The sequence below is a fragment of the Tinamus guttatus genome, unplaced genomic scaffold, assembly GCF_059628265.1.
Source record: "Tinamus guttatus ecotype Peru unplaced genomic scaffold, ASM5962826v1 Tinamus_guttatus_pri_ptg000149l, whole genome shotgun sequence".
Taxonomy (NCBI): Eukaryota; Metazoa; Chordata; class Aves; order Tinamiformes; family Tinamidae; genus Tinamus; species Tinamus guttatus.
The window spans coordinates 1,935,762-1,962,575 of record NW_028288683.1 but is presented as its reverse complement, the minus strand read 5'-3'; the positions used below and the strand labels follow the sequence as shown (position 1 = coordinate 1,962,575).

Genomic DNA, 26,814 nt, shown 5'->3' with positions numbered 1-26,814 from the left:
ATTTTACAAATAATTTATCTGGCATTTGTCTAGCACAAAGGCTCCTGTGCACATAGGAAATACATGTAACTAAAAGCATTTTAAAACAGACAACACAGGTAACAAAATGAGTACTGAAATCTGCAAAAGGTATCTCCTGGAAATAGCTCAGGATTCCATTCTGGGCGAGATCCACATTTCTTTAAAAAAAATAAAATAAAATAAAGGACGAAAACAAAAAGCAGTTATCCCTGTCCAGAAAACTCTATATCTATTTCCTACTTAACCACCATGTTATGCTATACAATAGCGCTCAGGTGATCTGACCATTTTAATTCCATGTTCTTCTCTCCTTGTTTTCATTAGAGAAAAGTCATAATATATCATTATATATTTATATTGTAGGGAGAGAGCAGAGATTAAGTCTGCAAAACTAATTAGAAACATTCAAATAAAACTGGCATTGTTGAGCTTCTGGAAAAAGGCCAATCTCAACTAAATTTATCTAGCTCTAGCATCTTTTTTTTTCAGGGCCGAGGGAGAAGAGCAGATAGAGGAGAGAAAGAAAGGCCTTCCAGAGGCCTGTTGGGTACTAAAAGGTCTGCTGAAAACTGTAATGTCTGCTATATAGTCTCCTACAGCAAAGCCCCATAAATATAAAGGGCTGGAAGATGGAGTTGATTGGTAATCGAATACACAACATTTCACCTTGAGGTCACTGTTTCCTGTCTGTGCTGCCTGGTAGCAACTTTAAAGTTATAACCTTATGTGGGGGAGCTTGAACTTCCTCTGCAAAGTCTGCAGACTGAAAAAAAAAATCAGACTGCAGACCTGCCTTTCGGAAAGCTCTTTTATTTTAAAAGTAATGCAATTATGCAGTATTCCTGTGCCTTCACATGGATGGGAGCACTATGCCCACAGCGCCCCTGGGGTGTCCAGGCAGGGTATCTGAGCGCAGCACCACTGCTCACTGAGAACAAGGAACTGGGCAGACTATCGGGGGCATAACCCCTCTTCGTGCTCCCGTAGCAGCCCGTCCCCAAGCAGACCAACTTTTCGGCTGCCACGGCACGGTACGGCACGGCAGGCCCCGGGGCCACCCGTGCCACCACTGCCAGCAGCTCGTGGCCCTGTGCCAGCCCGCCCAGCGCCGCGCGGCGCGCACGGGCCGCCAGGCACCGAGGGGCCGGGGGAGGGCGCTGCCCCGGGCGGCCGCTAACGGGCCAGCCCGGCGTCTCAGCGCGGCCGTTACGGCCGCCCTCCCCCGGCCGCGCATGCGCGCGCCGCCGCCTCGGCCTCCCCCGCGCGCTCCGCGGGGCTGTTGCGCGGCGCGCGCAGGTGCCGGCGGCGGCCGCGGCCCCGGCGCCGCCCGGGCGGCGGGAGGGGCGAGCGGGGAGGCGGGACCGGCCGCGGCCGCCACCTGGAGCCGGCGGGAGGAGGAGGAGGAGGAGGGCGGCACGGTACGTGGCGGGGTGGCGCGGAGCGGGGCGGGCGCTTCCTCCCGCTCTCCTCACGGTGCCCTTGGCTCGGTGGCCGCGAGCTCGTCGCTCTCCCCGCGCGGGTTTCGGGAGGAGAAGGCCCGCTGTCTCCTTACATCTGCCAATTTCCTAAAACACGTCGCTCTATTTAAAACATGTGTGAGAACTGCAGGGCCTTTACGTGCGCTGTGCTTACAGCTGTTTTGCAATTCCTCATGCGGGCCTGCGAAATGTGGGAAATGCGGACATAAGAGTCTGTTTTCCGTATTTCCTCCTCCTCGGCCAGGTAACACTGGCTAGCTGGTTTAGCTGCCATTGAAAATGGTGTGTTTGGAAGTGCTACGTAGATGATTTGTGGCATGGGCAGACAGGAAGTTGCTATTGAGGGCCACGTCCTGAAAAGTAATGAACGCTGCTTGAGGTGTTGTGGCCCTCTTGGTAAAACAAGATGTAGAGCGGCTCTAGCTCCTGCTAAGTATTTCTGTATGGTGCTGCAGTGGTACCTGGTGTCTGCAAAAGGGTTGGATCAGCCACGTTTTTAACACATGCTCTTTGAAAGGAGAGAGGGGAGGAAAAAAATAAAAAAGGAGGAATCAGGGCAGGTTTTCTGATACAGCCTTTATATGATCCTAACGACCAGAGTTGAGAAGCGCGTGAGCAGTGAGGAAGGTGCTTGTTAAAGCACATTGTGGTAGAGCTGCCTGTATGAGCTGTGCTGCCTGTATGAGCAGGAGAGGCCGCTTTGGCTGGGCTTTCGTGGCCTTGGCCACCAGAGATGTTAGTTCTCTACATGTGCTTTGTGGAGGCATCCGGTTCCCCAAGGAAGAGATGTCAGGCCATGCATGCAGACTCAGCCACCGAGTGGCATTCAGCTTTTTTGATGGACTGATAAGGGAATGTGGACCACATCTGGCGTACTGTGTCCAGTTCTTGACTCCCTGGTGCAAGAAAGACAGGAACACACTGGAGTGAGTCCAGCGAAGGCCCAAGAAGACATTTAAGGGACTGGCGCATCTCATACGCAAGGGGAGACAGAGGAGTGAGGATGTTCAGCCTGCAGAACCAAAGGCTGAGGAGAATGTTATCGGTGTATTAGACAGGAAAGAACTTAGCGGTGAAGGTGAATGTTGGAACAGTTGCCATGGAAGCTGTGGGAGGTCCCCATCCTTGGAGATACCAAAACCCAACTAGTTGTGCTCTTGAGAAACCTGCTCTGGTTGACCCTAATTTGACTGGGGGAGTTTGGACTAGACAGTCTCAAGAGGTCCCTGCCCTGCTGTAGCTGAAGAACTGACTTTGTTGTAGTTTAAGCAACACAGTTTTCTTACGTTGTTTTCTTGTTTTACTGTTTAGTTGCTGCGTATCAGTGAAATTTTATCTATCAGTACTAACATTTAGTTTCTTCTGCAGATGTCCTTTAGTATGGCTCATGAAGAAGACTTCTTTTTGGAAGAAAAAAAATTCAAGCAGTACTGTGAAGAATTTATTAAACATTCACAGAAAATAGGAGATGGTTGGGAGTGGAGAACTAGCAAGGTAAAATAATCAAAGTATTGGCAAATAGTTCCCACCTAATCCTCTTCTGAATTTTTAGATACCCTTGCTGGCCTTTTTAGGCTGTTGTCAACCTTCACAAACTAGAACTAGAACAGGGTGGTTTGCATCGCGTGAAAGAAATAGCATTTTACGCAGCTCATCCGAGAACAAGAAACTGCAAAGGTGATTTAGCAGAGGATACAGGCCTGAGGATTAGACCAGTGCATCTATTACATAGACTGAGAGTTCATGAATCCAGAAGCTGCTGCTGGGTAGGATTTTGTAGAAACAACAAATGGGTAGGATTATCCTGTTCTGATCAGAACTTATCTTTTAACGAATATTTATTAGCAAGCCATTATAATGGTTGACTGTTCGAACTGTCCAGCTTCAACTTCCAGCCATTGGAAGATATTGTTGTCTTGGCTGAAGAGCCTTCTTTTATCAGAATTCTCCTTGTTTCACTGCTTTTAGATTGGAATCAATTCACCTCTTAACCTTGTCTGTGTTAAGCAAAACATATTGAGCTCCTTGGCTGTTTGGCATGTTTTCCAATCCTTTAATCATTCCTGTGGATCTCTTCTGAATCTTTTCCAGTATATCAACATCCCTCTTCAGCTATGGACAGAATGAGAGAGCAGATGTTGTATCACTGCTAGATTCAGATGTTACAACCTTCCTACTCCTACCAGGTTTCTTTGGTTATATACCCAAGGATCACTTTAGCCCTTTAATGCTTTAAGCTAAAATAGCAGATGGTGGGCTCCTGTATAGCTAATAAACCTTTGCAGGGGGTTGTGCCTAAGGACTGAATCCTTCATCCTCCAGTCTTTGTTCTAGATGTGTGACTTTGTATTTTTTATTAAAATGTTTGTTATTTCCTTGCTCACAGCACCTACTAAAATGCCTGTATTAGTAATCAATCCTCATTATTTGCTGCTTCCCTATCATTTTCAAACCTCACCAATAATAATTACATATTGTTTCTAGGTCATTAATCAAAATTTTAAGTAGCATGGGGCCAAACTAGTCCCACAGGACCCCATTAGAATCATTTCTTTTATGATGATTCTCCATTTTTAAGTTACATTTAAGATCTGTGAGTTAACCATTTTTTCATCTTTTTAGGGTGTATCATGTTTGTTTTGGATTATTTTAATTATATACTTTCTGCTCCCTATAGACTCTGTAGATGCCCTATGGAATTCTATATACTGTCATCACTTTTATTTTTATCAAGCAATTACATCTTTCTACCTTGACAAGATCTATTTTTATTAAAAATAATTGTGTTTACTGGCTTCAGCTTTTCATTTAGCGAATTCTATATCAAATGATCCCTGCTTGGGATGATGTCAAGCTATTATGTATGTAGTCACTCAAGCTGTCCAGTATATGTATATTAAACATATTGGTACGTGCGGGCATCCTCTCAAGTTCTCTGAAACTTCCACAGTGCTCAAAGACTCAAAAGAAAATCAGCCGTTCTTATCTGCTGATTTAAGAATATCTAATGATAGCTACTTCATGTTACTGTCCTGCTTAAGCATTCCTGAAATGAATATTTCCTAACAATTGTAGAATATGGCCAAATCATTTATATTTTTCTTCGGAAACAACAGAAATATTCTCAACACTTGCTTTTGCTATTTCAAATGCTGCTGTTATTTGCCATCTGTTTTAGGACTTTTTTTTTCCCCATACTTTTTTTTTTTTTTTGACTAGGTGAGCAACATTGCTTTTCTAGTATTCTCTTGCTTCTCATACCCGTTTTCAACACTCAATACTCTGGATATGTACTTATTATTATTAACTTTTAATTTCTTCTATTTATGGAATTAATTTCGCTATTTTTTATTAATTTTAATGGCTCAATTCCCATCCTTTCATGAATTTTGAGGAGAAAAATCATCCTTGTAACATTTTAAAGTGTAAGAAGTTCCAGTGTAAATATATGATAGCGCTTTTAGATAATTATACATTAGCATTTGTAACCCTTTCGTCACAGTTAAAACTGAATTTTAATAAGAAGTGGGAGCTTGTTTGTAGATACATTCTGTTCAGAACACATCTGGGCTTTTAAAACAGTGAAAATATTAGCCCAGTGTTACAATGCTCCCTTTCTTGCAAACAACCATTTGAAACTTTAGATTTCTGTCCAAGGCTATATTTATGAGGGATTTATTCTGCAAAGAAAGATGCTATGAGCTTCTGTGAGGAATTCAATGCATGGGTCAAAGTTTGAACTTTCTGTGAAACAGGAAGCTTTGCTGGAAATAGTGAAATGAGTTAGATTTTTGTTCTCTCTATAAAAATCATTTTTATCTTTTTTTAGTAGGCCAAGTTGGCAACTCTGTGATTTCAGTGTGTGATTAAAAACCTGGCCTTTGAGAACATCCATTTATGCTATGTAATCTGGAAAGAGGATTTTTGTTTAACAAGCTGTCTCATTGTTTTTCTTTTTTGGTGTTGTTGTTTTTGTTTTTCCTTTTTTTTTTTTTTTTAACAATATATGTGCTGTGGGTATTTAGGGCACTCATCATTTTCCTGATGTAATTCACTTGGATCCCATTCCTCATTCCATACTGGCATGAATAGACCCATTGATAGCAATAAGACCACACAAGTAAATTAGACTTGCAGGACTGTATTCTTATGTTTTCTGTAAAAATTGAATTTTAATGAAATTATATCCTTTTTTTTTCCTATTTTGCTGAGCTGGCTCTTGTGGCATAAATTCACATGGTCCAACCAGACCCTGTATTTAGAGCTTTCAAGTGAAATGTTCAAAACTATGTTATTTTTATCATCCGTTTTAGTTTTTTAATTGGTTTTGTTTTTCCCTTAAAAAGTAAAGCTTGAAAAAGCCAAGAGCACCTCAGTTGTGGGACCTGGTGAAGGCGAATTTGGGTATTAACTCTATAATCTAGCTAAATTCATCAGTGTATGTTGTCCCTTCACCAGCTTTCTGTTTTATATGTTTAGTTAGGTTAATCTAGGTAAAGATATCAAGGGCGCTATTGCTTCACTTCTGTTTGTGATGCTCGCTTATAAGGCGATTGGAAAGGAACTCCCTTTATCCATTTTGAGGATCAAAGTCCATGCTAAAATATTGATTTGTTTATAGGGAAAGATATACACAAATAGGTATACAAAATACCTTCACTATGGGAGTGCAGCAGGAAGGATGCCTCTTGTTCCTTTCACCCTTTCACCTCTCATGTTTAACCAGCAATTGTCAAGGAGGCTGCTGACTCCATGTGTTGCCAGCTGTCCATAGATATTGTTCATGGCATTCAAATGCTATAGATTGTGAAGGCTATAGAGCTTTGGTGAGTTCTTTCCCTTCTCAGGAAAAACTGGTTCAGGGAGGTGAATCTAACCCTTCCTTGTCGGGCAGAGCTCATGGTGCCTTGGAGCAGTTCACCTCTGTGGGTGGCAGCAGTACTTTCTCTGTTGCAGTCAGGGGGATAAATACAAGGCAAGTAGCTTTACTCCCATTGATTTTCACGAGAAGCTCTACAGCAGGAACTGTACTTGGAAGCTCTAGACTTCAGAGAGCTCGGAATAAGTGACTTTTGTATTGCTAAGTTCGGCCTAGTTTTTCTGTCACTGTTGTCCTGTTGTGTGTTTGACTTTTCAGAGCAGAGGATGCAGTTGCTTCTACAGTAGGACAGCCAGCAGTTCGGAGGATTCACACTCTTGATGATATTTAGTGGGAAAATAAAGCATGGCAGTAAGAGAAGTTATGAGCAAGATAATACCATAATACCAAGCTCATTATACTATCCATGCTTAAAAAATTGTAGATAAAAATGCAAACCAAGAACATTATCATTTTGTTTCAGGTATGAAACTTGTTAAGAGCAAAGTACACAAATAGCCCATAACAGATGCTGGAATTAGATATATTCTACAATATCACCGAAAAGACAGAACTAATGTGTCAGAATAGAACACATGTTGATTTCCAAGTCAGAATACATGAAATAAACTGTGTCAGAAATGATAGATTAACCAGAGAGTTAAAGTCATATTTAAATTTGCAGCCTTGTCAGGCAATTTAATGGTTTATTAATGAATTTTGTAGAAAGTGTTTTGAATAGAATTCTTTTACATCAGATGTTGCACATATGCTTTTTGTATTTGTTTGTCTAAAATAAAATGTAATGAAACAGCTAATAAAACCCAAATTTATTTGTTTCCTCTGAGAAATAAGTCCTTAACATGCAACTACTGTTCTTTGTGTTCTCTGTACTCTTTCGCTTTTTCAGAGTGTGTCAGAGTGTTATTAAACTTTTTTCTGTCCCCTTATTTCTAATTGAGGAAATAATGTTTATATATGTGTGAAGACAGTCAGGTCAGCAAGGGGAAAAGCCCTTAAAAGCTTCTTCTGCTATTGTGAAATTGTAGAGAGGCATTTTACAACAGCAGACCATGTGGCCAGGAAAATAGAGTGATAAAAAGGGAATGGCAGAAAGTATGGCTATAGCTTTTTCTGCATTTGACCCTCGGAGCTGATGAGGAGAAAGAAATTGTGACTCTGCACACATGAGTTCTGATTTTTTTTTTTTTTTTTTTTTTTTTAGGACAATAGGAAAGTTAGTGGGGGAGCAAAACTAATATAAATAAAGTATTAAGAATTGGGAAATTTATACTGGTGTAAATGCATTGCTTGAAATAGGTCAAATCATTGTCAGCTATTTAGTTCTGTGCGCCTTTCATGCGCTGCTTCCAATAGTTTGGCCCTAGTCTTGGTCCCCACATATCAGTTGACTCGGTTAATGGATACATTAAATTTTATTTTTGCTGTTCGGTCTTTGACTTGCTTAACACTGAGAACTTACCGAAACTACCTGTGAGGAGATGCTGAAAAGCAATACAATCATTCGTGCCTGCAAAAAGACTTAGAGTTTATGCCTAACTATCGTGCGGTGTTTATTTTTTACCACATTGATAGCATTTAGCTTTTTGGCTACAGAAAATATTTTTTCTTTTCTGTTTTCTGAACACAGGACTTTGCTGATGGTTATCTTAGTAAAACACACTTCCAAATAACAAATAGAAATGTCCCACCAGATCTCAAGGAGAAAAACAATGATAACATTGAACAAACCTTATTTATGCATGTTGAAGTAAGTACAGATTTTTGTATTTATAAACTTCGGGATTTATAAAATAAATCATGAACATTTATTATTATTATTATTATTATTATTATTATTATTATACTATTAAATACTTTAATACCTAGTTCCTCCAGAGGGGTTTCAAATCTTGTTATTTGAGACTGAGACAAAGTTGAAAGGTTATAGCGCCTTAGATATGTGATACTTTCATCATGGGAGGATTTTTTTTTTTTGTATAACGATTCACTACCATTAAACTTTTTGAAATAGATTAAGCATCAAGACAAGGTAAATACTAATTAAAGAAAATGTTGAGGTTAATGTTAATATAAAGTGATATTTACTGAAGAAATAAATAATGCACAGGAGCCTTATACTCACGGGGCTACTGGGCATCTTTCTGTTACGGCACAGATTCTTGCAAATATTGAGCAATTATTTGATGAAAAGAAAAAAAGTGATTTGGAGTTCTTGAAGAAATATAAACTTCTTCCAGAAAACAACGTTCATTAAGCTCAAGACGAATTGGTTTGAATAATTATTTGCTTGTTTGACTGCATTAGGCATCCAGATTATGACTAATCAAGATATAAACAGGAGAAACGTACTCCCTTGTCATGTCATTATCATATATGTGAAATGAAATTTTGGATTTTAATCAACTGAAAACAATGAATTCTTTATATTATAAGATGTTGAATTCATTGACAGGTATATTTTTCAGTTACTTCTGTGATAATTCCTTCTCTTTTTTCATTGGAACATTGATTTTTTTTTCCCGGAGAATTCTGCTACATGGTCTGAAATGAGTATTCTTTTGGCTTGTTTCCTGAAGGAAATGATACTTACAAAATCATGTATCTGTTAGTCTGTGATATCATCCTTCCTGCTGATTTTTGAGTTTACAGACTAATTTCAGCCAAATTTTAAAGAGCGTTTAGCTCAGAAGGAATTAAATTACAGTTTTCTGAAAGCTGATGGCTGGCTAGGTGAAAGATGACTTTTACCAGTGGGCAAAACTCTGCTCTTTGCCTTCTGTTTGGCTAGTCGCTGTGCATTTAGGACTGGCACTTTGGTCCTGCAGAGAACGCTGGGGAGCAGATGTGTGTTGGAATTCTGTTAATTGAAGGCTAGAGTACAGATGACACCAGCAGGAAGGAAACATGACTTCGTTTCACTGGTTATAGAACAACTTGTTTAATACATTGCAAAAATGTAAAAAATTTTACAAGCTCATTGCTGGCATACCAGCTTTTCTACAAATTCGTACCAATTATAAGCACAATATGCAAGTCATCTGAAAGGTACTTGAAGCATTTTAAAATTTTCTTTAAATTAAATTCTAGTATTTTTTAAAGGTTGGTATAGTGCTTCCATGGTTGTTACTTAGATGTCTTTATCATTGTTTGTGTATTTGCATATCACTGTTTGTATATTGGACTGAAGAGGAACCAGGCTACTGAAAGCATAACTATTTAACCTAGAAAATGGGAGAAGCGCACAGTTAATCATACTTGGCTATGGACATGTAAAACTATATATTCAGCAATAAAGAGAAAGATGGAATCAGTGACTGCAAAGGGGACAAATCTGCTCAAGTATGCTCATGCAAGTGTTGAAAGTCTGTTCTTTTCCACCTGTGTAAATTGTGGAAGTCTTGTTGAGCTGTTCTTCTTGAACAGGCTGCTATTTAAATAGATTTTAATTTTATAAAAATAAATTTTGCATCCATAAATTAGTTACTACAATTTCATTATAATTTTTATTAATTTGTGTTCTAATAAGATAAAGTTCATCCAAAAGTGCTGATTTGGGGGAAACTTGGAAACTCTACCACTGGATATGTGTGACCAATATTTAGCATATTTTCTTAGGATTTTTTTTTTAAATTTTATTTGTATATATTTGAAACCTAAAGGAACTCAAGAGAAGAATATAGATTTCTGTCTCAATCTGTGGCCATTTTCTGATAGTTTCGCATCTTTAGAATTACTGTTGTGCTGTAGCTTTTTGTCATACTGTATCTTTACTGCGTATTTCTCTGAGATACATGCATCTGTGTTTGATAGTCTGATCTCAATATGCGGTAAAGGATATTGTACATAGTTATATATAAGACAGTTAATTAAGAACAGCCAGAAAGCGGGGAGAGAGAGAGAGAAAAGAAAAAAAAAAAGGGGGATGAAATTGAAGTCCATGTAATCAATACACACAGATAGGTAATCCTTTTATTGGAAGAAAAAGCCCTGATAAAAACATAGAGAAAAAGACATTCTGTGGTATCTTACATCACGTAGGAGACCACAATATTTTTTTCTAGAGTGTTCTTGAAAATTAATATTAGAAGGGAACTTTAGTTTTGGCTGACAAGGTGAAACTTAGAAAAAAAAATTGAAGATAAATTTTTGAAGCTGGAGCGAAACAGAGTGAAATTATCCATGATGAGGCTGTAATTCTTGCTTAAGTAATTGAACCTAATTAAGTAAAAGAACATATCAGAAAAGAGGTGATGTTGAATAAATCACTAAGGATATTCTGATGTAGCAAAGAATACAAATAGGATGTTGAAACAGCAGAGAGGCAAAATTATTACTTTTCCATTTGTTTTTTAGCTGTCAAAAGATCCTAGAGTATGATAATACAGTGCAGAAAAGATACAGAATAGTTTTAAATAATGTTATTAAAATAGAGAAATAATTATGAGGTATCACAGCATCAGAAAATGCACTAATATTACAAGAGCCACATGGAACCTGGTCAAATTATTTGAAATTTTTTTTTTTCATCTCATTGCTCACGCAGTCAATTAACTCACTATGTGGTACCTAAAATGTGTCTTCTTAGTAGAAAAGGACTGAGAAAGTTCCTCTGAGATGCAGGTCTCTGATTATCTGTTTTAGTTTAATCAGGATGTTTGTTTCAAAATGAAAAAAATAACGTTTTTCCTTTTCCTGGAGGAATTGTTTCCTGCTCCCACCCAACTTTGACTTTTGTTAATATACCTATCCAGGTAGTAAACAGAAACTACTAATGACGTTGTGGCTAACCCTAAACAAACTCTTGAGTGAGTCTGTAGAGGATATTCCTTTTTATCCAGTGAGATAGATTTAATCCTTAGCATATGAGCTAAAGTGATTGTATGTTTGTTTTAGGTTATTTTCCAATGTATTACAAAAGCTTGAGACAAAAATCAAGAAACTGGTGCAAACTCCCTGTGCCTTTTAAAAATTTTCAAGTTGTAACTGTGTTCTGGTTAAACTTTTATTGAATCAGTTGTTACCTGCCTGTGCTATACTCTGATGTCTATCATCTATATTTTTCCACATAAACCTGGTTTAACTCCCATATTGTGTTGGTTGATTGAACAATAAATGTTTGTTCTTGCTTGATCTAGACCAAATCTGTCCTATCAGGTGGTCAATCAGACTATGGTCAGTCAGTCCATGAGTATGGGATCCTACCTTCTTTTGCGTGACTTTTTATATGTGGAAACATATATTTGAAATAAATACTTGTCTATTGACAACCTTTATTCGCCAGGTTTATAAACATAATTCTTGTAAGTTGTTCATTACAAGGTCTTTGTGAAGACTAGCTATGATGATGAGCAGTTCCACTTTCATTGAAATTGGGATCATATCTGTCTGTGTTTGTGCTTCTTTTCCCCTTTTCACTCATTGTTTTTCTTTATTCTAGTCTAGTAAATCACAGTGAACAGATTTTTTTTTCTCCCTATGTCTGAAACTATTCAAATGCTATGAAGTCATATTTCGCTTATTTTATTATGAGCCTTGGGTAGTCCATTGCACTTAAACACTGCCTTTCATTGTAGACTTTAATATTTACCATCAACCGAATCCAGATCCGGTTTTTGTTGAGTGCTGTGTGGTCACCTTTTAAGCAAGGACAGAATAATTATTATCATATATTATGTGAATTGTTGACAAAGTGAAATAAACACTGTACAAAATCCAGAATGAAGAAGTCCTGCCTTAAAGAGCTTAAATTCTAAAAGAGTAAAATAGAAAAATCTGGATTCACTTTATGCATTCTTTTTGTTTATTATTCAAATAGCTCAAGGGAAGCAATAACTGGGAGTAAAAATTCTCTGTGTGTGGTTTGTCTTAGCTCTTTTGGGTATTGCAGAAAAGTGAGTCAGCGTGGAACCATTTCTGAAGCTACAACCATTGCTACTTTATGAAGGAGTGGGCAGGTTGGGAATGTCGAATGTCTGTTAGTACCTGATGCTGCTTTTGGAAAATGAGCACTGAGCTTTGCAAACATGTTAATTGAGTTATGTATTTATTTTTATCTGGACCCCACCTTTGCTGGCAGATATTCCTTACTGCTAGTGAAGATCTGCCCGAAGGAGGATGTGGGAACGTGCCTGACATCTTTCTCATAATTCAGAAATATCATGTGATTTGCTGTTCAGCTGTGCTGTTCAGTTTATAACAACTAGAAAATTCCAATTCTCAGTAATTATTAATCATTTTTTTCTTTAAACAAACTCAGTATTTTTAGAATTAAGAACAACTCTTTTTTTGTGCAAAAGTAAATAAGATACACTCAGTGTAAACATTTGCATAACCACAGTATTTGCTGGATGGTTAGCAAATGTGAAATAAAAACTCAATAAACAATACTTAAGGGGAAAAATGTAAATACACTTAATGGGTTCCAGCACTCACTGGAGATATAATAAATGGACGTTAGTAAAGGGGAAGAAATCATGTATTACATACTCGTTTAACAAACCAGTTGGTCATGAATGATCACAGTTTTACAGCAATGCAGCCACTTCAGAAACAGGTGAGTGTCTGTTTGGTCTTTCCCATAATTTCCCTGTTGCTCTGAGGAGTGAGTAAATGATGCTGCATCTGAACTCAACCCAAAGTATGTTCCAGAAAAGTTGATGTAGGAAGCTTTGGTACCTTTGATAGGAAAGAAGGAAGAATTATGATTTCAGCTGGTCTCACATCTCTTTGGACACTCTTGGGTGTGCTTGGCTTCGAAGGGCACTGCCACTCAGCCTGTGCGTGGCCACAGAATTGCCCTGTGCCTTGTAATTCAGTGTTAGCCAGGCCAGTGACTGGCCCCATCTTCCAGATTTACCGGATGTTTCATTTTGTTTAGCATGTGCACCATGAACTTTTGGAAATGCCAGGTCACAGAAAGGAAACCCAAATGGAAATCTGTAAAAAAATAAATAAAAAAAAACACTTATTCTAAAAGTATTTAAATTATGTTGGAAAATATAGCAAAGATGCTTGTGATTTTGCTTAAAAATATATTAATCAGAAAATAGAGTTAGCTTTTGCTAAACCACAAGAAAAAAATCTGGTGTGGATTTTATTAACTGTGTTTTACATGAAAAGCCGTGGTAAAATAATGACATTGTCCAGAAATATCAAGGCTGGATGAAACTTCAGTATAGACCGTTTTTCTGAGCTGGAGAAACCTCAATAAAGGAAGAATGCTGTGGTGACAGGAGTAATTTGCAGCACAGCTGACTCCTGCTTTGGGATGCCTTCATTAATGGGATATCTCAATCCTAATGGAGGGGTTTCTCTTAAAAAGACCTAGAGGACTGGGAAGTTTCTCTCCCACACAGGCCTCTACAGTTCACTTTCAGCGTGGCATCCCTGGCAAGTCTTGTTAACAGTGGTTACATTTAGCCTGCAACAACTTTGGTGACATGCTGTTGGCTCGACTGTCATTGTGGGTGGTGGGACTCTGATCTTAGTTCCTTATCTTACACAGTCTTTGATTTCTGCTGTTTTACCCAGTAGAATATGCTTAATAAGTTTTCACAAACCTTAGAAAAGATATCAAAGCAAATACATAAACTAATTATGAAGCTTTTGAGAGAACTGAAGCAGCACATTGTATGACCTCCAAAAGTGATTTCTTTTTAGTTCAGATGCTAGTTATATTGATTTCAACTTTTTATCTACTATTTTAGCATTCAGAGTTGTCACTTAATATTAGCAAATAAATGCTACATCAAACACAGGAAAAATATTCTAATTCAGTTTTTCTAACTGGATATGACAGTTCAGTTAGAGTTACAGTAGTTGAAGACATGGCATAACCCCAGCAGCGTGTCTTCCTTGACTTCTATAATAAATAAAGCTCTGTTTCCTGTGAAGCACACATTGAGGCTCAAGTAAGTGAAGATAGTTCTCCCAGAGTCTGAACTTTGAAAGCCTACTAACACCAGTGACAAAATTATTTATAATCTCCCTCACATGGCCCAGTGATCCTGTCTTACAGATGTTAAAAAATATTATTTTGCTTCTATTTAGTGCATTGTTTCCTGACATCTAGCTTGTTTGTTTGTTGGTTTGTTGTTGTTAATGTCTGGTTTTGTCAAATTTAGACAAGAAAAATCCAGACTGAAATCTTTAAACTTTCCTTTTGATTCATCAAGTTACAGTTTAAAAAGATTTTTAAAATATGTTTTGATGACATTAATTTTTTTAATGTGTGCCTTTTAAATAAATCATTTCTGTAAGGTGGTGAATAATAGTTTTTAAAGATGGTGCCAGACATATCTTCAACAGGAGTTGTTTTTGCCCTATGAATTATGCAGGTTAAGTTACCTTAGTGTTATGTTGTATCATATTATTTAAAGTATTACTGTTGACGTGTGTTATAACACCCCGTGGCATTTCCTAACCATTGCTGTACTTGGGGTAATAGCAATGAATAAACTGAGGGGGAGTATTGTCAGTAGGATCCCTTAACTCTTTGTCTTGGATGAAGAGATACCTTTTACTAAATAACTTGCTAGGGGTGCATTTGATTAAAACACTGCCTGGCTACCATACCAAATGCCTGCCCAGTTTGGCCTCCAAAACTGGACTATCAGCAGCTAAAAGGGAGATACACTGTATTTTAATGCAGCTCCTCAGTGGGGATGCAAGCTCGACAGATTGCATGAAAGACCCATATGAGTTACTCTTTATTTTACTCTAGCTTTGCTTTACGACTAAATTGTATAAGGCTAAAATGTTTGTTTCTTTGAATGCTCGTTGCTATTTGTGCTACTTCCTATACTTTGAACATCACTTAGATTATTACTAAATAGTTTCAGTATTAGTAGCGTATCTCACCAGTGCTCTTTAAGACTCAGTAGACTGCGTGAAACGTGGGCGATAGCTATTCTGCACTGATCAGCCCCGAGATATGTACAACACAAAAGGAAAATGCTCCAAACATGCATTAAAATTGACAGTGCCATTAAAATATAATAAAAAACAATATTCATGTTAAAGTCTGCATTCCTAAGAACAATTCTGCGCTATCTTTTTCGAGTAATCAAAAACCTTTGAGTCTTTTACTGAGCAACAGAAATGCTTTTGAAAACAACTGGTAGAGGGCTGTAGTTCGGCTTGGCTGGCAGAGCACAGGGGGATGCAGGAGCGCTGCCCGTGCCACGTGGCGTTCCGGAGGCCTGGGCTGTCGGCGCCCGCGCACGTGTACTGGAGCTGGTGGCTTTTAAATGGGAGTTGTACAGCGTTATCCTCTGAATGTTCTGGGGACTGCTCCTTTTTGCTGGAGTAATACTGTTATTTTGGGTAAGTGCCTGTGTTCTGTAGCAGCATTATCTTTCAGATCAGTGTATTTGTATTATACACCCATAACATACAGATCATGTTGGCTTGGAGCGAGTTTTGAAGGTTTAGGGCCTTGCAGTGAGCAGTGTTTTCTTGCAAAACAGGACAAACAGCCAAACCTCCACATGTTGCTACTTGGTAGAAACTTTTAAAGTTTGACAGCCCGTAGTTGGTGTATTTTGTTTATTTCTTGACATTGTTATACTTCTCTTAAAGTGTTTCTTAAGGTCCCTTGTTTTATTTATGTAGCACAGACCACGATCCAGCAGACAATCTGGAGGACTGTGCTTGGGAAGGTGGAGAGCAGAGCAGTGCAAAACTCCATCCCCTGGTGTTGCTGAGGTTCGACCACCCTCGGTAATACAATTTAAGTGTATCAGAAATAGCAAATTATCTTAAAAGCTGAAGAGTATACTATCCCTAAATAACTTGTTGCTCTAATTGCTCAAGTTAGGCCACACAGTTGCAACGTTATCTTCCTGTCAGTTTATCCACCTTAAGATTTGCTAATCATTGTTCCTGTCCTTCAAGCCGAGTGCTCTAACAATTGGTTTTTCTGTTCTCCCCTTTCCCCCCATCTCACCATCACTGCGTCTGGATGGATCTTGGTATGGAATATGGATCACTCTCAGAGTACAGGAGACAGTTCTTTTCTGCCCTTTAGTACAAAGGACAGTTAATACTCCTTTTTCCTTATGGGAATAGGTGGAATCCCCCCCCCCCTTTTTTTTTTTTTTTTAAGAGTAGTTTGTGTGTCCTGGATATATAACTAAGTCGCATTAAAGTTAATAAGTTAATTGAGATTTAGGATCTTGTGCTGCAGAAAAATATGTTCCATAGGTAATAAATACTTTGGTGCCTGTACTAATAGTAACTTTCCTAGCCTCATATGGGCATTCACAGTGTGAGGAGAGACTGCTTTCTTATTTTTCAAGGGTCAGTGTATGTCCTCTAAAAATGAAGTTATGAAAATATGCCTTTTCCATACTGGGCCGGTAGCCAATATGATACTACCAAAGTACAATGTTAAAATTTGCTGTGATGATGAACAGCCCGACCTCAAAATCATGAGTTTACAGCAGGAATTAATTTGATTTGGTGAATTTGCATGAGGTACAGGTGTTTTCCTGAATGAGTAAGACAATGTGTCTTTAATACACAGCAGTTTTTTTTTCTTTATTAATTCAGCTTGTTAGTGTTACATAATCTTCCTGCCCTGGTTTGTCAGGGACTAGTTCAGGCATTGCTTAGGTCTGTTTATTGACGATTTAAATGAAACCCTCACTCTTGTGCTATACACAATATACTGGAAGCCGATTCCAAGTAAAGGGAACATTGTTTAAATGATCATATATATTTGGGGACAGGAAAATATACCACTTAGCATACACTGACATCTGTAACTGGGAGTATTTCTTGTTGCGCAATGAGACATTTGCCATCGTGATCTGTGGTGGTAGCAAAGAAAATACGCAATCTGAAATGAACTCAAACAGCATTTACTGCTTTCCTCTGTATTCTGCAGAATGACTTAATGTCATATGCCAAATAAGATTTAAGTTTTGCTTTCTGCAAAAGAAAACAGTAAGGGATAGGAGCCCTCCTTGGGATTGAAAAGAATACTTTTTTTTCTATGGAATAAGTGATAAACTAAGATGGAGAAAGACTCTTTTAGCCAGAAGAGAGAGACAGCTGACTCTCTTTATGGCTTGTAAGAGGCAAAAGACTAGTGTTGTGCTGTAAATAATAGGTCATATTTTATAACATAAGCTTTGTGTCCATCTAGTGATTTTTGTAATATGAGTATAAGTATTTATTTCCATTTTTATTTTGTATGTTTTTCCTATTTGATAGCTTGCCAATAAAATTTCTTTCCAAGACAGCTGAACCTAGCATGCAGACTGACAGGGAACAAAAAAACACCTTCAAAGGAAAGCACATTAAAAAGCTTAGAAATCACCAGAAAGCGTTAACGGCTCTGTTGGCTGTTGCACAATGGGATGCAGGAATTGCAGTAATGTTCCTCTTCCATCTGGTGCCTGCAAACTTGCTGTTTTCGGAGGCATTCATTACTGTAGCAAACTGTTCACTTATTCATTCATGTGTAGCTGCCCATTATTCTTTGGAAAAGTCTTGGGTTGAGACCGGCTCAGTTCTTTGTTGCAAAGTGATCAGTGTCAAATATGCTACGAGAAGATGTCAGTCCAAATGCAAATATCATCAACTTTTAAAGTATCTCTTCATGTTGTGTGTGTTTGGAATGCGCTGTGAAGGTGTAGTCCCAGGAACTTGTCTTGACTGACAATACTCAAAGGAAAATCATGCGATATCTGTGCCAACATGTCTGTCTTAGACTGAAATTTCAATTTCTGTTTCAAATTTCCTGGCTTATGTAGCTAGCATCACAGCCTTAAAATTCCTCTATCTCCTAGAATTTCTGTAGCTAATTTCTGTGGTACATCTGGACTGGTTAATTTTCATGATTCAGAGATGGCTACTGGAAGATGTAATTCTGAGGGAAGAAAGGGTTTATGAACCAAAAGATGGGGAAGAATTGGAGTTGGCTTTTTCACTCTCGGTAACAAAAGGGAACAACTTTGTTTCGGAACTTGCCTTCTTATTTCTCCAGTGTGTGGGTTGCCACTCTTGACACTTTACTGTAGAGTGAAGGCCATCTCGGGTCCTCCTGAGGATCATCCGGAGGAGCCATGGCTCAGGAAAGAAAAAATGTGCATATCAACAGAGAGACCAGAGCATACGGTTCAATGAGGAGAGCATAACTTCTCAGCTTGCTGCCAGGGTAGTATTTACAGTTTTCACAAAAAAAGTTGCAAGTTTTTTTAGGAGAAAGGATAAATGAAAAGAAAGGATGCTAAACCAGGAGACAAAAAAGAGACACAGCACAGACCTGTTAAAAATGCCCAGATATTGGTATTCCCAAGTCTCTGAAATAATTATATTCATGTGGTAGCAATTTTTGATAATAGCAGCATACAAAGGCAGGCTAGGTTAGCTGTCTCCTATCGTAATTTTTGTCTCCTAGAAAAGAAACTAGTACTTTTTGTCCAGCAATAATGAGCAAATAAATACATTTTCTAAATAGTTTTCCTGAAAATATTATAGGAATTTCTATAACTGTAATTAGATTTTAAAACATTATTAATGTTATAATTAAAAGTCATGTAATAATAGGCATTTATGTGAATCTTGCTTTCAGAAAGCATGAACAAGAGGCTGAACTGAGAGTATGTGGGGAACATTCATTTTGGCATGTAGAGGATATTAGATACTTAACTATGCAACTTTAACTGTATTTTTCATGCTTTTCTTGAGCATTTGGCCTTCTTTACAATGATACATCTATGCTAGTTTGCTTATGGATTTTATCACTGTGTGCAAGTGATTGAAACCAGACAGGCAGTTAGTGGACCGGAGAACCTTTGTGGAAGAGAACTGTTTCACAGCTGCTGGGACATCACTGGTATTTTTTTAACTATTAATATGTTACTTGTGGGGAAAAAATTCAGTATTTCATGGAAAGCGAAAGGCAATTAAGTGAAACACATTTAGTCTTGCAGCTAATGAGAGAAGTTTGGAGAAACAAGCTACAGCTGGTAGGCTGGCAGTGCTGCAGAACAGCTTTGGAAAGATGTAAAAGTATATTTGTTTATATATATGTTTATATGTGTGTATACGCTTACATATATGTACATATATTTGTAGTTTGTGCAGTAAATGTCCTTATAAAAGATTCTTCAGAATGTTCATACCTTGGCCACTTTTTATTATTCATTATTATAATATGCTAATAATTTCCACATTTCCATTTCAAACAACCAGCCATTGTATTATAAAAATTTATAATTATTTAAATTCATGTGAAACTTCGTGTGTAGTCAAGTTTGTGCTAAGATCTTCGGTTCAGGGTTTTAGTATCAAAAGCATTAGGATGCAAGCGTCGCTTCTATAATCAGAAATTTGAGAAAGCCAGGGGCTATGAATATAAACTGTTTTCTTGACTGATTTCCTAAGGAAATAGGTCTAATGAGGTCATCCCACTGTGATGTACTTTAAAAGTTGTTGGCCAATTTTAGTCACATCACATTTGGCAGAACATCTTCATGCTTCAAAGATGCCAACGTCCTAGCAAATTTTGCAGAACTAGTCAGTGAGGTAGAGGAGAAAGGCCCTGGTAGTAATGCACTCCAATGACTGATTTCTACCTGGGAAATAAGATAATGGAGAAGAAGAAACAGGAACCATAATGGAATCATCAGATTTATGCAGGCTCTGTCTGCATTAGCCCTGTAGTTCAGTACTACGTTAGTGCTGGAGTTCAGATGTAGTTTTGGAGCAAATCCACTTCCCTTGGTTGAGTTCACAGAGCAGTTGTAGTGTGGGGAACTAGGGTTCTTTTGGAGGAAACTGAGGGGCACACTAAACAGTCACCACATCTTAGTGGGGACAAAAGTGTCCAAAACAGTAACTGTTTTTTTTTTTTTTTTTCCACAGCTTAAAACTCGTGTGTTCCTTTTTTCCTTTTTTTTTCCCGCAGTTTGGAGAATCAGACTAAGACCAATCTGAAGTAAAATCCAAGATCTGCATATACTGTAGGTGTAGGGGTGTCTGCACCCAGCACCTAATGTGTACCAGTATCTGTGGGTAATGGAGTAGTCCTTCTAAAGTAAGAGTCTAAGTTCCTATATAGCAAGTGGAGAGTGGTGATGCTTAAAATGTTAAGTATTTCCAAATAGAGATTTTGTCTCTCTTGGATTAGAGAGTAATCGTGCAAACATGGTTTTCTTTTGAAGACCCTCAAAGCCAGTTACTTCTCCACTGAAAAGGTCAGAACTTAAGCCCTCTAGGAACACCATTCCATTAGATGTAAAACAAAAGTGTAGATTAAGGTCTAGCTTAAGCAAATGGAATCCCATCTCCAACTTCTTTAGTTCTGCATTGTTCATTTAAAGGTCACTTTTGAGATGTTAGCAAATGATACTGACACTGTGGGAAGTGAAGGATCTGAAACAAATGAGTCAAACATGACCAAAGATCATCATTCATGAAATTAAATGGTTGAGTAGAGGGCAGGGACCATAAAAGTTCTCTGCCTGTGGAAAAACTTGTAGCATTATGTGATAACTTAATATGCGACAGAGAATCCACATGAAAAAGATTTTATAAATGTCCCAGCTCTAGGAATAGCCTTGTGTTTCCTCGGTCCAGAGACTCAATTGACCATAAGGCCCAAATCTGAAAGTAAGAAAAATCAAGCAGACAAAACGTATCAAAATAATTCAAGGTAATTCTAAGTGTATAATATTTAACAAACAACTTGATGAGCAATTTGAAAATGTTTTGTCACGTGAATTTGATGCATTATATAAAAACAAACATGAGCTGATTAAAGAACTGTGTGTACATAAATAAAGGGCTGCTTTTTCCTATTGAGATCTTTTCCTCTTTTTTTTTTTTTTTTCTTTCCCAACACCTGTGCTGTGGGAACACAGAGAGTACATTTGACTAACAGTAAGTAAAGTCATAAACCTGATGAGCCTATGGGCCTTTCAGAACATGTTGGGTATATGGATGTCACGACTCTACATTCTTCAGCATAGCCCAACATCTCTTTCGCAGATGCATAGAGCACATAGAAATCTTCCACTCTGTGCCCATGAATGGAAGATCTGTATGTGTGTGTGGAGAGTAGAACTGTGCCCAAACGTTCTTAGTGTCAGATGTTAACATCACCATACAAACTGTCAGCCTTTTATGCCGGCATGAATTACCGATCCTGTGTTTTATAGACATTCTGGTCTTGGTAAATCTGTCCTTAATGTCTGGACATACACATTCTTATCCCTTGCTATTGTGCATATGTGTTGCTCTAAATATACGTATAAAATAAATCCAGAATGTACAAAGAAAGTCTAATGATTGCACCAAGCTTTATTACCCTGTTCATCTGTGCAAAAAGTTCTCACTTCTTGGGAAAACACTGGACTTAATAGGCATGGTAAACTGCTACCAATCCCTCATACTTACAGGAATGGCTATCTTTTAAAAGAAAATATAATGGGAATTCTTACAGTTAATTTGGCATGAGAAATACTTTATGTGTGGCTTTTTGCATATTTGAAGATTTTTTTTCTGGTTGTTTTTGTAATTATATAATGATATTATTGCATGAGTATTGGTAGCTTTAGCAGATTTCTGAGCAAAGGTATGGTAAATAACCCAGCCAGCTTTCGCTGAAGTTCATCAAAGGGCTTGTGCTGACTCCTCTGTGAACTGTATGTGATCCTGCTTTACATAGTAGACTGACTTGTCAGACATGCAAGGCTCCATTATATCCAGGCTTTTAAATCAAACTGAATCATATTTTACTAATGAAGTTAAAATATTTCTAAGCCTAATTTTCAAACATTTTAACTAATCTAAGCACTCTTTTACACAGAGGTTTCCAGACATCCAGAATAATCTGGCCATCATTGATGTAGGTACCATGTTTCTTGCCACTGCTGATCAGATCTGTTGTATGAGACTTGTGCCCCATGTAGTTCTCCGCGTTTTTTCACTTCTTATTCTAACAGTATATATTTTCTTTGTCCATGCATCAGAAGGGCATTCTGCTGCAACAGTAGATTCTAATTAATGTAATTTCAAACTCATCTCTAAAATTACCTCCTACAATATCAAACTTTCTTAAATCTGTTTTCTTAAATGATGGAAGAACACAGTAACTATGCATGAGGAACACGACAGCAAAGTGCTCAGGCAAGTCAAATCAAACCCAAGTGCCTAGGAAATTTAAAAATAATAGTTATTAGGATCTGAGCACTTACTCCATGAACAACACTTAGTGGTAATATGTAGACATGCTTACAAGAAGAAGATGAGTGAACAGAAACAAGCGTTATGAGTAGATGGGGGCTGAGCTGGAGCTGATGCAATTCTTTGGTAGAAAAGCAGATGAGTCCATTCTAGTCAGTTAGAGACTAATTTTAGAGCAGTTTGCAGGATGCCATAAGTTAGATTAAAGATAGTTTCACTTTCAGGATCAGGAGAATGGAAAGGAGATCAGAATGGTGGTTTTCCCCCTGCTTTTATTTTTTTGGTCGCAGAATCTTCTAAGTTCTCCGCTACCAGGACCTAACTCCTGGCAAGTAAAGGAAAATCTCTAGAAATTCTAAGTGTTAATTAATTAAGTTTTATACAAATTATTGAGTTAGCCAATAGCATGCCAGTTTAAGGGGGAAGAATCCTTGTAAATACTCTCTCCTACTGCCCTTACACATTCTGTATTTACATATTATTTATTACAAATAGCAGAAAAGCAATAAAAATAACATTTTTAAAGATTTTTTAAGCATTTAGCCAAACCCTGAAATAATTTATGCTGTAAAGTGTTTTTTTCCCACAGACCTTGTTTTTCTGCTGTTTTTTTTTTTTTTTTTGAAGTAGTTATAAGTGCTAATTCATGGAAACAGAGTAGCTATTTCAGTTCATTGCTTTGTTAGACATAATTAACTCTGTAGAGAAGTAAGATACTGTGTTAACCCAAGCAGAGTATCATGCTAATGTGGCTATGTTGTTTCTGATACGTGAACCATGTATTTCTAGAAGTTGTACATAAGCTTTTGCTAATACAGATGATTAATACTGATATTGTCAGGAAACCAGTTCAAACAAAAGAAAATAACTGCTTACACTGAATATTTTCCATCTATATGGAAGGTCTACACCTTCCATATTTGTATTCAGTAGTGTGTTATTCCCTGAGTCCTACTGTAAAATGAAAAGGAATACATACAATCCTCTTCCTCTCCTTATTTTCCTTCTATCCTTTTGCTGCAGTTTATAGATAATGTTTCTTCTTGAGTATTTTTAGTAATGGTAGATAAATAGCAATCATATCCGTAGTATTTGGAAGAATACAGAAACCTTCCACAACTCATCCCTCCAAAAATAGGTTAAGAAAAATATTTGTCATGGAACTAGAAATCAGTTTTGGAGGATTTGCAGCTTTTTTTAGGTTAAAATAACATTTGAAACAAGAAGTTTTCACCATGTCAATAATAGCATTTGAAGACAGGCTTATAAAATTACACTGCTCCACTGATCTGTTGCAAGTAATTTGTTGGTGAGTATGGTGTTACTGGATTTAATTGTTCTTCATTTATTATTTTTCAAGTCAGAGTCTCTTGAATGTAACAGCCAGTGGGTTTATTTTCACCATTTGGATTTCTCAATCAGTAGAAAAGAAAACTTTCAGATTTGGCTTTAGCAATCCTAAATGTAATGAGGGTTACAGAATAATTGGCCTTGGAAAGCAGGCTTGAACGGATGTGTTATGAGTTCAATCATTTTAAAATAAGCAGTTGAACAGCTTAAATCTTTTAAGTTTCTTAATTGCAAAAGAGAAGTTTATTTTCTTAAATTTGTGTAGTGATATTGGCTGAAAGCAATATTTGAATGCTTGGACTTCTTTTGAAGTGCACAAAACAGTCTGAAATGCAGAAAATTAGGAAAAGAAAGCATCTTCAAGGAGTGGAGGAAAGATAGAACTTAAAATTTTTTCTATGAAATGAGAATTGCCAAAAAGTAAATCTGCCTTAATTTTTGAAAATAGGTCTGAAAAGTTCCCAAGACAAGTGACAAAATGCTCTTTAACCTTCCACATCAGTTTAAAAGAGACTTAAATATAGGGAAAAGATTATTTTTTACCTTCCACTTCAAGTAAATGAAAATTAATTATTTTCAGTAGAGACCATTTCAGAAACGGAAAAATGGCTAATGAGAATGGAAATGTATAAAAAAAAGGAGGCAAGAAGGAAGCAAAATTTGAGGGGACACTTTAAAGTGGAAAGTAACAGATCGTTTTCATTGCAGAGTTGTTCTGAGGTATCTTCTGGGTTGATAATGTTCGACTGCAAAAAATAAACTTGTTTATTTCTATTAAAACAGGCAAAAACTGTGGGTTTATTAGCCTGATATTGATGGTATTCAAGAATTTTTGAACAAATTCTTAATGTAGAAATGATGAAAGGTTTAAATTGAAATAGCAAGATGAGTTTATGAAAGTTAGGGAGGGTATTGATTGAACTGTAACCAATATTATTTGTCAAAAGATAACTGATTTGTGGGGAAAATGGAACTCCTTGCTTCCAATCCATTTATATTAATATCACACAGGAAAATTAATATCACACAGGAAATACTGGTAGTGCCAGTACTACTAGAGACCAGTACCAGTACTGGCAGTGCTACTGGTCCTACCAATCAGAAGCTGGTCTTTAAAAATATCTTATATTTTAACTATTAGTGGAAGAAGTAGGAGAGAATTAATTAAATTTGCTGATGGTGAAAAAGAAAAAAAGAAAGAAGCACTGCCAATACAGCAGAAGATAAGAAATTTCTGCAGAAATAACCAGAGGACCTTAAGGAATGACATAGCAGAAATGGGATGAAATGTGTTGGGGCGAAGTCTAGGTCATGTACTTAGAGAGTAAGGACAAGATGGTTCTCTTTGAGAAGTTAGTGGCTCATTAGAGGGAAAGGATCAAAGAGAAGCAAAAAATGAGTGTTTTACTTGATCACAGAATGACTGTGAGTTAGAGAGATGAAGTGATCATGAATGATACACGGACAGCTTGGATTCTGCGTGGTGATGTGCTCCCAGCTGAAAGAGTTACTAATGCTGTTATACAGTCACTGCTAAGGCCTCATCTGGGGCACGGCTTTTGTAGAGTTTCAGTCTCTCCTCCTCAGGAGAGTAAAAAGAAAAAAAAGGATATTCAAACAAAATAGTGTAGAAAGTTGTTGTGGTCAGCAGGCAAAAGCAAAGCTTATCTTATGAGAAAAGACCAGAAGAATTTCACTTCTTTAGCCTAGAAAAATACAAATCCGGAAACGGAATATGATTTATCCTTGTTAATACACTGGGGAAAAGAGGTTTTAAATGCCAGGGAGTGAAAGAGTTGTTTAAGCTAAACTAAAATGTTGGCACTAGAATTAAAGATTATAAATTGACCGATTTAACCGGTAAAGATTCTGAAATAACTTTCCAAAAAGAACAGTAGTATCCTGAAAACAGTTCGTTTCCAGATAATAGTATATAAATTTAGGAAAAGATATACTATAATGTGTGGTACCTGTGATAATGAGAGACTGAACTCAGTGACTCAGGAGGTCCCTCCTTCTCCTATCTTTCTGCATTGCTGTTAATAATTTTGTGCTATCCAAAGACATGTGTTCAGAGTTAATGCTTGTGTTAATATGTATTGCATTTTGCAAGGCTGCTTTAAGGGTCAGAATAGGAAAGCAAGAGTTGCACAAAAATTTTTATTTGCCCCTGTGAAACAGGGCTTCCATCCTTGCAGTATCCCTGTGAGAAAGATTTTCACTTTTGAGCTAGACAAAGGGTCTTAAAAATGTGGAATCTTATCTTGAGAAAATGTTATCCAGAAAACTGCTCATTTTTTGAATTTTTTCTTATTTTTTGAAAATCTGGCTCCTAAAAGTTCTGTTTTCGCATGACGTGGCATGGGAATCCTTCCTCCTTTTGTGACTTCCCCCAAACAGATTAAATACACGTTTCCTGCAGAAGAAACAGAGAGAGAAGAAGAAAAGGAAAGCTGGTCAAGAACTACGCTATCAATTCACTGTTCCAGCATTTTCCCCTTAATGTTTGGAGTCCTGTTTCATTACTGAGACTCCAATGTAGCACAGGGAATAAGTGTTTTAGCAAAAGCCATAATGATTGTGAATGACACTGAGCTAAACAAAGCCTTTCTTTTTGCTTCTGCCCTAGGGCAAAGAGCAATGGACATTTCTCCGTTCAGAAGCCTTGCAAGGGGGACTGGAGACTCCTCTTTTCCTCTCTCCCTCTGCTGAGTTTTGTGTTTTTTTGTTTTTTGGGTTTTTTTTTTTTTGAGTTTTAGATGCCAAAATCTTTTCAAGACTATTGTAAATAAAATGCTTCTTACAAATTGTTTAAGTTTAAGAAATGCAGTGACTGTTTGGTGGTTTGAGATGACACAAAAACATACTGGGAACCTGAAGTGTTTT

The 26,814-nt window shown here is 37.5% G+C and overlaps 1 protein-coding gene across 1 annotated transcript in view; it reads left to right on the top strand.

The window, feature by feature from the left end:
- The first annotated feature begins 2,867 nt into the window (after positions 1 to 2,867).
- ATG10 (autophagy related 10) overlaps positions 2,868 to 26,814 on the top strand; it is a 73,514-nt gene continuing 49,567 nt past the window's right edge. Inside the window, exons 1-2 of the mRNA XM_010213200.2 lie at positions 2,868 to 2,993; positions 8,009 to 8,128. Coding sequence (XP_010211502.2) covers positions 2,868 to 2,993; positions 8,009 to 8,128 — 246 coding nt within the window. The remainder of the gene's footprint in view (positions 2,994 to 8,008; positions 8,129 to 26,814) is intronic.